Source organism: Chanodichthys erythropterus, chromosome 21 (assembly GCF_024489055.1).
Source record: "Chanodichthys erythropterus isolate Z2021 chromosome 21, ASM2448905v1, whole genome shotgun sequence".
NCBI lineage: Eukaryota > Metazoa > Chordata > Actinopteri > Cypriniformes > Xenocyprididae > Chanodichthys > Chanodichthys erythropterus.
In genome coordinates, this window is record NC_090241.1 from 25,312,493 (window position 1) to 25,325,016 (window position 12,524).

Consider the following 12,524-nt stretch of genomic DNA (forward strand, 5'->3'; position numbering starts at 1 on the left):
TTTTTTCTTTTTTGTTTACAGAGTCTATCACTGAGACTATTTCAGCGATAGTCTGGCTGTTTTCCAAAAGTACCCACGTCAACTTATGATTAGTTTTATAATGTTACAGTTTCTAGCGAGTATTTTGCCATTAAAACGATTGTCCAGCAAACAGATTCACTCAAGTACACAGCATATCATAGCGCTAGAGGTTTTTAGATCGACACGAATATACTAAAATATCGCCGTCACTTCTGCTAGCGTTAAACCCACAGGAAACACTGATGACTAGTTAAGTTCTCGATGGTGCAGTCGCACGTCGATGACAATATACCAAACGCGTTTGGACACGACAGTGGAATGTTGCTCAATCGGTTTTAGTGTGACGACGTGACGTAGGGTCCCGTAAGTTTGAGTCTTTAAAACTAATACGCAACTCTACCTATCATTCACTTTACTCAAGTGGAAACTAACCCTGCCACGCTTTGCTTTCACACCCATCTCTCTGCTCACTCCGCCCAGGAACCGTCAGTTTATAGAAGGAAGCGCTGAGACATCAGAGAGAAGGATAGCGTGTGTACCAGCTGATCAGAAGTGAAGATGGCAGAGGGAAAACAACAAGGTGCCAACATTGGGGGCAACATTGGCGCGGGAGCTGGCATCCTGGCCAAACGCTTTCAGAAATCAATGAACCGAGCACAAGAGAAGGTAGGTGGGGTTTTGAGTCAGGACCTTGGCTCTCTCAGGTCATGTTGCTCTGGATGTGTGTTTTGTGTGTGACTATGCAACATATTTGCTTTAATGTATTTAAAAGTCTTAAAGAAAAATTATATAAATGTACACAGGATATTTTGAGTTGTAGAGCTAGTTTTTTTTCCAAATGCACTTTTGTGAACACAATGACTGCCACTTCCTGCCCAATCACTTCCTCCCTAAGCTCACCTCCTCTTCAAGTTTTTAATCTCTTGTAAATGCACACTTCACTAGCATTTCTTATTATAAAAAAAATTATAACTATAATGTCTTCATTTAGGAAATTTAGTGTTCGCTAGATAGTTCTCTTGAGCATTTCTGATCTTTCCTCATCACAAGGAACAATTACTGCAATTGATATTTCGAGGTGGAACTGCTTGGCGAGTCGTATTTCTGTGGCCATACAGTCACAGCTCTTGATCTTCTTCTGCCTGACATCATGTCTGACTGCAGCTGTGATCAACTTGGTTGTAGGTCCTGCAGAAGCTGGGCAAAACCATGGAGACCAAAGATGAGCAGTTTGAGGAGTGCTCTGCCAACTTGAACAAACAGCAGGTATGTCTGTGAGAGAAAGACAAACAGCAGATTTTGTTACCTCAAACAAGTGCCAGTCTGCATTAAATGGGGTCATCGCTCTACATTAGGCCGGTTTAAATAGACTGGGTGAGTTGTGTTGTATGAACACTGAGAGAATGATTATTGAAAGTAGCACAGGAAACTCCACCTTTTGAAAATGTCAATAAGTGACTGTAGCACTCTCTCTTTTCTGTACAGTATCAAGGGTTGACCTTTTCTGGCCTATTTTGGTCCCATTTATTCCCTCAACCAACCCAAGTACCCCCTATAGAATGCTATACCTGATTGGTAATGCTTTTCATTAATAACTCTAACAAACTTTATTATAGTAGACTAGTGTTGACATAGTTTCTCACTTTGGGACTTGACATCCTATTCCATGTCCTGCATGCTTCGCAACACTGAGAATATATTAAATTTGTTTAATAATTGTAGATGGTTTACACTCTATAGATGCAACCAAGTCAAGAGGCTGCTTCTTTTATCTATAAATACAAATATGTACATTTACATATTACATACATGTACATATTTAATATTTTTTAAAGTTTTTATCTTTTATATCAATCCACTTCCCACCTACGGTAGCTTCACTGACCCCAATAGTAAAATCTATGGAACTAATTTCCTTACCACCTACACATTTTCTATTTTTGTTCAGAAAAGGTTTCATTTCCCATAAGATGCCTGTTAAAGGTCTTTAAATACACATTTCAAAATGCCCTTGCCTTGAAACATTTTTTTAAATGAGACTTAATAAACCTTGTCCTTTAGACAACATGTGATTGTTTCTTTTCTCTTTCCAGACAGATGGCGTCAGACTCTATAAGGATGTTAAAGCGTACTACAATGCGGTTAAAGGTACTGTCTTAATACAGCCATTTTTTGTATTGAAATTTACTGACTGAATCTTTTGAATCAATTCAAGAATTAATTGTTGTACTGTCTTCTCTACGGGACTTTTTATTTCATAATATTTGTTTTAAATGATTCAGATTTTTGATTCAGAGCAAGGCACAATTACTTGCTAATTGTGCTCAGATAGGCTGCTGGGTGAGTGTGAAAGTGAGATGGTCTTGGTTGTGTTTCTCTGATTCAGCATTTGGGGAAGTGAATGTCTGTTAATGATGGAACCGAAAATGCTTATTGTGTAAACGTCTACAAGAATAGGTGACTTTCCCAGTTGAATTAGGGCCGTACTGCCCAGATGTATTTTTGCAGAGCTTTATGAAACTATGAAGGGGTGATTGAGTTTGAGGAAGATGCAAGATATTCGTGGTCTCGATGTGAAAACCATACGCACAATTTTGATAGAAACCAAAGTCACCGCATGTGTTTTTAGCCCCATTTCACAGGTGTTCTAAAATAAAGCAGTAAGCCCCAAGAAGCCATGGTTTACAGTGAATTTACAACAGCTAAGGGGCGTTGTTAAGCATGACGTGGAGTATTTTTTTAATTTTATTTTTTAATTTTTTTTTTTTTTTTTTTTTGCCCTCATAGTTCACTGTCTAGGTTTGTACTGTAAATATGCTTGACTGTTAAAAGTGGGATACTTTTTCCTATTGAAAGAGTGCTCTGACATAACAGCTCACTTTCAGCAGTTATTTTATCTATGGTTTGTAACATTTCTTAATGATTTCTGCTCGTTGTGAATCAGATAAAGATAAATTAGCACAGTACCAGTACATGAGAGCGATTGCGTGTGTGAATTAGTCATACCGTCTCTATTAATTGTGAAGCTGTGGGTTGTAAATGGTTCCGTCAGAAGTAGAAAAATATATGCTATAATGCGTTTTGAGTTTCTAAGCTACTTTAGTGATAAATCACATTACAGCGCTGACAACTAGTTTCTGCGTTCCTCTCTGTGCGCGCAATCTTCACGTTTTGCGCAGCTGCTGTTTGTATGAGTGTTTGTGCCACAGTGCAGCTGCGCGAGCACGATAGCTCGATTTAATAATACACATCTGATCGTCTATAATCGCTTACATGTCCAAACTGGCTAACTTTAAAACACATACACTGCCCTCCAAAAGTGGGGTTTTGGACAATATTGGCATGAATCCTTTTTAATTTGTGATAATTTTGCAATGATAATGGACAACACAAACTACGAAAACATATTTTATTTCATAAACAGTTCATACATAGAAAAAACTTAAATTTTCGATTCATCAAAATATCTACCATTAGCAACTATCTGACCTAAACTGGGTTCTAATTGGTTCATTGTATTCTAAACTTAATTGGCAATCGATTGTTGAAGCTATTAAAGGTGCCCTAGATTCAAAAAGTGAATTTACGTTGGCATAGTTGAATAACAAGAGTTCAGTACATGGAAATGACATACAGTGAGTCTCAAACTCCATTGTTTCCTCCTCCTTATATAAATCTCATTTGTTTAAACGACCTCCAAAGAACAGGCGAATCTCAACATAACACCGACTGTTATGTAACAGTTGGGGTGTACGCCCCAATATTTGCATATGCCAGCCCATGTTCAAGGCATTACACAAGGGCAGCCAGTATTAACGTCTGGATGTGCACAGCTGATTCATCAGACTAGATAAGCAAGCAAGGACAATAGCGAAAAATGGCAGATGAAGCAATAATAACTGACATGATCCATGATAACATGATATTTTTAGTGATATTTGTAAATTTTCTTTCTAAATGTTTTGTTAGCATGTTGCTAATGTACTGTTAAATGTGGTTAAAGTTACCATCATTTATTACTGTATTCACGGAGATGAGAGCCGTCGCTATTTTCATTTTTAAACACTTGCAGTTGTATAATTCATAAACACAACTTCATTCTTTATAAATCTCTCCAATAGTGTAGCATGAGCCGTTAGCCACGGAGCAGCATCAAACTCATTCAGAATCAAATGTAAACATCCAAATAAATGCTATACTCACAGGAATCAATGTATGCATAATGAACACTTTGTAAAGATCCATTTTGAGGGTTATATTAGCTGTGTGAACTTTTTGTTTGCTGTTTAAGGCAGTTGAGAGCTTGCGGGAGATTTAATGGGGCCGCACGCTTAATCGGTGATATGTAATAATGGCTCAAAATAGGCAGTTAAAAAAATTAATTAAAAAAAATCTATGGGGTATTTTGAGCTGAAACTTCACAGACACGTTCAGGGGACACCTTAGACTTATATTACATCTTTTGAAAAGGCACCTCTAGGGCACCTTTAAGGTGTGCTGACCCAAAAGTTTTTTACAAACCTGGGCCAAGTTTAAACCAGTAACCAGGCATCACAGCTAGCAAAGGGGCATGTCTGACTTTGACATGTACATAATGCCATTATTATGTAATCAAAATGAAAATTAATATTGCTGGTCTTCAATGATAATGTCAAGTTACTTTAATGTATTTGCAAAAATAAGGATTTATGCTGATATCGTCCAAAACCACACTTTGCCAGGGGTGTTTCCAAACTTTTGGAGTGCAGTGTACAACTGACAATGTTTAGTGAAGACGCAAGGCTCACCACTTGCGTGCCGTCTCTGTGTGTTGACTCGGTGTTCACCTCCGTGTTGCTTTCATGCCACTGACTGGACGGGGCAGAGTCACGTGGCTACACACGCAATAGTATGTTTTAAGGGCGTAGTATTAACAGGATTAAAAAACAAAATAACCGACATGGGAAAATTACGTCGGTTAGAGGTTCTGAATTTCGGTTTCAATTACTTTTCGATAAATCATCCAGCCCTACCCCCTTAGCTGTTATAAATTCACTGTAAACCACAGCTTTACAGGGCTTATTGCTTTTATAAAACGGTTACCACACAATACAAATATTAACACCAAAAAAACTATGTATCAATGCAACTTTCATGAAGTAAAATCATTAAAAGGCTTCCTTCCACTGGAAAAAAATAGTCCCTGACCGTGAACAGCAACAGAAGTTACATTATTACACCATTAGATGGCGGCAAAGATTGTCTTTATGAGCGAATCACTTTTATATTGACACTTGTTGTTAACACGGAACTAGACACAAATGACAAATGCTTTGACTAACGCTGTCAGTGTCAGCAGGGCACGGGGAAAGCCATTAACTGTTAAAAGGACAAGATCGCGGCGGACATTCAAATGGATTTTTATTATTAACATAGAACTGACCTGAAGGAAAATGCTAAATTTGAATGCAGGTAATGCACCCGGTCACTCGATATCTCTCTCACAATACTCTTTTTCATAATGCAGCTGCAATGAAAAAAATCAGACATGTGTTTTCCTTTATAAGACTGATGCAGCAACATGTACATTCAGTGGCGCAGCGATATTTACGTAATGCGGTCAGCTGTATGTTTTCGGGAATTTTACAACGGCCCGGACACGGCTCAACCAATCAGAATCAAATCCGTTTTATAATGATGAATTAGTATCTATGCTAAATCTGAGAATGTGGCAGTTTAGAAGTAACTATTAGAGAAGTAAATTCATTATTTATTTATTTATTTATTTATAATATACCATGGAATATGCTGGTAGTGAATATAATTATTAATCACACTTCCGTCCAGCACTGTATGTTTTTCAGTGCTTGATGACTACGATAAAATACTTCAGAATACTCATTTCAAAATTTCTTGTTAATTCAGTCACACCTTTGTTACTTGCAGTGACTTGTTGGAGATAGATATAGAGTTTTAGTACTTCTGTCAAATTATGTAACAGTTTTGAAAGAAGTCCTCATGTGACGTTTTGTACATTCCCTGTTTCTCAGTGATGCATGATTCATCCAAGCGCCTGTCTCAGACTCTTAAAGATATCTATGAACCAGACTGGCATGGTGTTGAAGATCTGACTGTCATTATTGAGGTAGACCAGGCCTTTTTAGTGGCATTTAATAGTAAAATCTCTACCTTCCTTGTCTTCATCATCTCACTGGCTTGGTATTACAGAGTGAGGATCTCCTGTGGAATGACTATGAGGAGAAGCTGAGTGATCAAGTCGTTCGAACAATGGAGAATTACACCGGACAGTTTCAAGATGTCAAAGTGTGTATAAGTGCCAAGTTACAAACCTGAACATAATACATTATGTGGTCACTATCTATAGCCTTGGTCTTTTGAAAGGTTTTCAGGCTTGGTCTTACAGTAGCATTGACAATTTGGCTGTTAGCTAATGTTTTCTTAGACTTTTTTGTTAGTGTTTAACAAAACAAAGATTCCTTGCGGGAGCTATAACATTGAAACAGCTTTAGTTTATAGCGATAGTATCAGATGCTAATACCACACAGCATTGAGTGCTTACCAGATTCTCATAGTATTTACATGGTACTTCAAAATCAATTCTCAAGTTTACTGTCGCTTTAAATCGTTTAATACTGTGATCTTACAGGAAAGAGTGGCTAAACGAGGAAGGAAGCTGGTTGATTATGATTCAGCTCGTCATCATCTGGAGGCGCTACAGAACACCAAGAAGAGAGATGAGGCCAAAATATCCAAGGTCAGCTAACATTTGATCATTGAAATATCCTATTTTAAAAATGGTTCATATTGCTCGTTTATAGTTCTAGCTTAGCTAATTGTATTGAACTCTTCTCAGGCTGAGGAGGAGTTCAATAAAGCCCAGGAGGTGTTTGAAGACATTAACAAGGAGTTAAGAGAGGAGCTGCCTGTCCTCTATCAAAGGTTGGTACAGCTTTATTAACAAAAATTATACTAAGGGTGTATTCACACTTGCCAAATTTGGTTCGATTAAAACGAACCCTGGTGTGATTGCTCTGTTAATGCGGTTTATTTGAATAAGTGTGAGTGAATGCTACCATCCAAACCCTGGTGCGCAACAAACAAGCGAACCGAGACTGCTGAAAAAGTCTCGGTCCAGATCAAAAGAACCAGGTGAACCAAACAAAGTGTGAACACACCCTTAAAAGAGATAAATGCATTCAGCTAATTCCTTTCTGTCACTGAGCTCTCTAATAAAAAAAGGACTGTGGTGGTACTAATAATAATGTAACCTAATTTGGCTACACTGTTTTCCTGTTTTCAGCCGTATAAGCTGCTATGTCACCATGTTCCAGAACATCTCAAACCTGCGGGATGTCTTCTACAAGGAAATGAGTGTGGTAAAAATGCAACATTTGTGTTTTATTGTACTTTGGGCTTAATGTTTGCTGTTGTACTTAACAGATTTTCAAATATAAGAGAAGGTGCATCAGAGTACTTCTGGGAAGGACATTCACTTGCATAGTGTGCTCTTCTTCTTTCTGTCTGTCATTGAAGTGGCTGTTAACTTGAAAAATACAGCACATTATGACTTGCAACATTTTCTTTTTAGTAACATTTTGTTAATTTAATGTTAAATTTTAAGAGGTCATTGTTGCTGAATGGCAGAATTTAATTTAATTTTTCAGTTAAATCACAATATTTATAATATGATGAAGAAGCTTGAGGATCAACACTCCACCAAACCCTTCATCGTCAAAGGCCTTAACAGGTATATCTTTATATATATCTTTATCATATTTCTATGAAGATCTACAATGGCCCCAATTACCATTTAGACTATTGATTCATACTTAAATTGCATAATATAATTGCATAAAATAAGAAAATGTTTCCAAGAAGGATAACACAAGCACTTTTTTTTTCAGTAAAACCTTTCACAACACTGTGTTTGCCAACTTAATGTAACATAATGAACATCTTACATCTGTGGTTACTCTGCTAGGACACCTGTGCGAATTTGAGGGAAAAGTAAAAATTAATAATAATAATAATAATCAAGGACACCGTAAATTAAAGTGTCAGTTAAGACATTTATATTGTTACAAAATGTTTTAAATGAATGCTGTTCTTTTATCTTTCAATTCATCAAAGAATCATGATTAAAAAAGTGAAAAATTTTCTACAAAAAATATTAAACAGCATTTGTTTTTTAACATTGATAATAATAAATATTTCTTGAGCACCAAATCAGTATATTAGATTGAAAGTTCAGCTTTGCCATAACATAAAATGAATAATAAAAATGGAAAACCAGTTTTTTTTTTTTTTTTATTGTAATAATTATTTTTTACTGAATTTATTTAACAAATAAATGCAGCCTTGGTGAGCTGACCCAAAACTTTTGAACAGTAGTGTACTTAGATAACAATTGCAAAAGTGGCAAAGAAAAGTTAATCATTTGTTTACAGATGCCACTTGTGCAGTTGTAAGTGTAGATTAAGTGCTCACATGTTTCATTGTATATTGCATGTCTTTAATAGCAGGAAGTCGGTGTACCAATTAAGAGAAAAAAGTAGGAATTGTGAGAGAAAATGTTGCACTTATCTTCTTTGTATCAATTCTGAGGAAAAATTTCAGAATTGCAAGTTATAAACTCAGAATTACGAGAAATAAAGTTAACATTGCAAGATACAAACTAGGAATTGCACGAAATGTATCGCCCTTTTAAAACTCTTTATTTATATCAAAATTGTAAGAATGTTGCAACTTCCTTATTTATTTTTTATTCTGTGGCGGTAGCTTCCATAGAAATTGAAAACTTTGCGGTCTGTATTGTCTTTTTATATGCCTTGTTTTTCTTCCTCTTGTGACTAGCTCTAAATCTAAGAAGAGAAAGTCTGTCACAATCTCCGCGCCCATCCCCTGTAACACCGCCTTCCCTCCTGATCATCCAGCCATGAGCAAGCTCAGTATGCCCAGCATGCCCGACACCCTCACAGACACACGCTCGCACACTTCCTCAAAGAGCACAGGAAGCACAGCATCTGAAATATCGGACTCTGAGACAAACTCTTTTGACAGTGAACCCAACACACCCAAACGGCAGTCTTTGTGTTCGGAGGGAGAAGGGGTTCGATCTGTGGGAGCCACTGAAAACATCTCAGAAAGTACCACTGATGAGTCTGTGCAAGCAAACGGCCAGGAACATCAAGGTTCAGTGTCCACAGAGCACGGTGAAGTGGAGGAAAGTAAATCGGAAGCATCATCAGAAGACAGCCATCATGCATCTACAGATGGAGACAATGAGGCTAAGCCCTTATCGGGCAATGAAGACAAAATTGTACCTGTCCCCATTCCTCGAAAATCCAGCTTCTCCAAGAAAAATGAAGGAGAGACGGATCAAAATACAGTGGGAAGCAATAAAATAGACAGGGCAAAGGAAGACGTTATAGCCCAAAAGGCTGAGTATGAAAATCCTCCTGGCTTCCTCTATAAGGTACAGTGTCTTTGGAAGTGTTCGGACAAGCAAAGTCATTGATTTGTGTTTGTGTGGGTAATCATTGTTGTTTTTCCTAGGCTGTTGCTCTGGAGAATCAGGACTCAGATGAAGGTGTGCTTCTGCTGTTTGAACAGGGAGATGTGATCCTTATATATGTTGATGAAGAAGAAAAGGTGAGGTGCCATGTATATTTGTTGTATGGCATAGCAGTTTTTACTTATCTTCAGGAGTGTCTATTTTCTGGGAACAAGGTTTGAAATAGGAAGGTTGTTGGTTCCATCACCATTGATGGTTGTTAATTAAATTTCTGTCATTAAGTACTCACCCTCATGGCGTTCCAAACCTATAAGTCCATCGTTCATCTTCAGAACACAAATTAAGATATTTTTGATGAAATCCGAGAGGTTTCTGAACCACCCATAGGCAGCAATGTCATTGCAACTTTCAAGGCCCAGAAAGGTACTAAAGACTAAGTCAGTGTGACTACAGTGGATCAACCTTAATGCCTTGAAGCGACGAGAATACTTTTTGTGTGCAAAAACAAAACAAAATAACGACTTTAATGACTGTCAGTCTCCTACTCTGTTCATGTTGTAAACACAGTGCATTGCTATTTTAACAATGTCTTTAGTACCTTTCTGGGCCTTGAAAAGGGATGACGTTGCTGCCTATGGGTGGTTCAGAAACCTCTCGGATTTCATCAAAAATATCTTAAATTGTTGTTTCGAAGGTGAAAAAAATTCTTACAGGTTTGGAATGACATGAAGGTGAGTACTTAATGACAGATATTTCATTTTTTGGTGAGCTTACCCTTTAAGGAAGCTGTTGTGTGCTTAAGTATATTGGGGTCAGTAAGATTTTGTTTTTAATTAAGCAAGGATGGATTATGATGAACAGAAGTAAAGACATTTATAATATTTCAGTTTCTTTGTTTGTTTGTTTTTTCTTCCAATAAATGCTGTTATTTTGAACTTTTTATACATCAGAGAATCTTGAAAAATGCATCACAGTTTCCCCACAAATATTAAGCAGCACAGCTGTTTTCAACATTGATAATAATAAGAAATGTTTCTTGAGCAGCATATTAGAATGGTTTCTGAAGGATCATGTGACTCTGAAGACTGCTAAAAATTCAGATTGCCATCACAAGAATAAATTACATTTTAAAATATAGTAAAATATTAAACATTTAAAAAAAAAAGTGTTTTTAAATAAATGAAGCCTTGATAAACATAAGAGACTTGTATTAATCAGTTTATCAGTGAATAGCTTGAATGGATGTTCATTGCTTTCTTTGTCCTTTTTTTGTAAATGTGTTCTTATTATTTCTTCATTTATTATTATTATTATTATTATTATTAGCTTTGATAATTATTTGTTCATTCTAATGAATTAGTCGGAAATCTATTAGCACTCTTTAACCTTCTTGTAATGTAATGTAAATATTATATTGCAGCCGGAGGGCACCGTCTGGGGCGTGAGGGAGCAGGACTGGATCCAGTACAAGGATCTCACACTTCTCTCTGGCATTGTCAAAGAGACCGCGATTGAACGCATCACCTCTGATTAAGATATGTCATGATGAGGGTGAACCCGACGTCCCTTAAGTGCCCGTCTGAGTGCACTTTTGACTGGATGTCGTAATGTGAACTGTCTGCCCTTTCTGCTAGACATGAAATACACTTCGACTTCTTTATTATATGGTGTCTTTACAACTTCCTGTTGCATCCTCAAGACTGCATAGCCTTTGTTTTCAGAGTTTCTTTGTGCCTTTCTTACTTTTATAGATTCGAATTTTGATCACTGGCTTTATGCATCATTCATGCAGTTGTATCTTCAGTTTCATTCTTATGAATGAAGCCACATTATTTGTATCAGAAAAAAAGCACATATTATGCAAAAATATTTCAAAACACAAGCAATGCATATTAATACACTTTCTGGTGTTTTCTTGAACTAGCTGTGGTCTATTCTCTATGTGTGTATTAACGGTGTAATGTTATTGTCAATGTTGTTTCTCTTATATCTCAGTGTTAAAGATTGACTACCAAGCTTTTTACAGTGTTTACAGGACCAAAAAATGTGTTTATGTGAGTATTACTTTGAAACCATTTTCTTAAATGAACAGAGAAAATCTATTGTTTTACTATAATAAAGTTCTGTATTGAATTGTTACTATATGCCCAGTGCTCAAAAGTGTCTTTTTTTAATTGGCATAATTTATTTTGCATCACTCAATATCAACAATCATTAAATACTGATTTTGACTTTATGTGATAAAATATAGGCTACTAGGCGTGGCGACACAGGTACCAGTTTACTGGCTGTATAGGCTTCTGCTATACCACAATAATAAATGAGTGCGAGAAACAGTGTGTGACTACCGAAATTGCCATAGTTTTATCGTAGATGGACAAAACTATAGTATTTTCGCGGAAAGTATGATTATCGATCGTTTGTTTGAAGTTTTGGTGACATCTAGTGGGCATTAGTGGAATTACAGTTTTACACACTCGTTGGCGCGTAAACATTTGACACAGGGTTAGCAGCTCTCTCTCACACTCACACACACACACACACCACAGAACATGAACACTCATACAACAGAAATGACGCGACTAAAAATATGCATTTTCATGCGTCATAATATGTACCCATGCAGTTTATATTGTAACGTACTATATACATTTGGTAGAGTGTAGAGAATACATAAAATATTTTAAATTTATTTTTACATTTATTTGTAATAAATTACCCAGTAAAACGCTAACTGTTATCTACATAGATGGCAGAGAAAGTTTCTAAAAAGGGCAACTAAGAATTTGGGTAATTTACAGGAATAAGGTATTACTGCTATTACCACCACTACACATTTGACGTTTCTTCCACTACAACTGTGATTACTAAGTCCTAGATATTATAATTTATATTAATACCACCACCACCACCACCACTACTTTTACTTTTAACACTACAGCTACCGCATTTAAGAAAAACAAGATAACATAAACTTATTAGTTTGCAC

General features: G+C 36.6%; 1 protein-coding gene across 1 annotated transcript; it reads left to right on the top strand.

The window, feature by feature from the left end:
- Positions 1-241: 241 nt before the first annotated feature.
- bin2b (bridging integrator 2b) lies at positions 242-11,854 on the top strand. The gene is made up of 13 exons (XM_067373612.1): positions 242-384; positions 502-687; positions 1,207-1,287; positions 2,115-2,169; positions 6,051-6,145; positions 6,229-6,324; positions 6,668-6,775; positions 6,875-6,960; positions 7,322-7,397; positions 7,686-7,768; positions 8,875-9,496; positions 9,577-9,672; positions 10,956-11,854. The coding sequence occupies exons 2-13, from the start codon at positions 580-582 to the stop codon at positions 11,067-11,069; spliced, it is 1,620 nt and encodes a 539-aa protein (XP_067229713.1). The 5' UTR covers positions 242-384; positions 502-579; the 3' UTR covers positions 11,070-11,854.
- The last annotated feature ends 670 nt before the right edge of the window (positions 11,855-12,524 follow it).

Coding starts and splice junctions, on each gene's coding strand:
- bin2b (XM_067373612.1), top strand. CDS start 580: ATGGCAGAGGGAAAACAACAAGGTGCCAACATTGGGGGCAACATTGGC. Junction 6,776..6,874: donor ATGAGGCCAAAATATCCAAG/GTCAGCTAACAT, acceptor AACTCTTCTCAG/GCTGAGGAGGAGTTCAATAA. Junction 7,769..8,874: donor ATCGTCAAAGGCCTTAACAG/GTATATCTTTAT, acceptor TCTTGTGACTAG/CTCTAAATCTAAGAAGAGAA.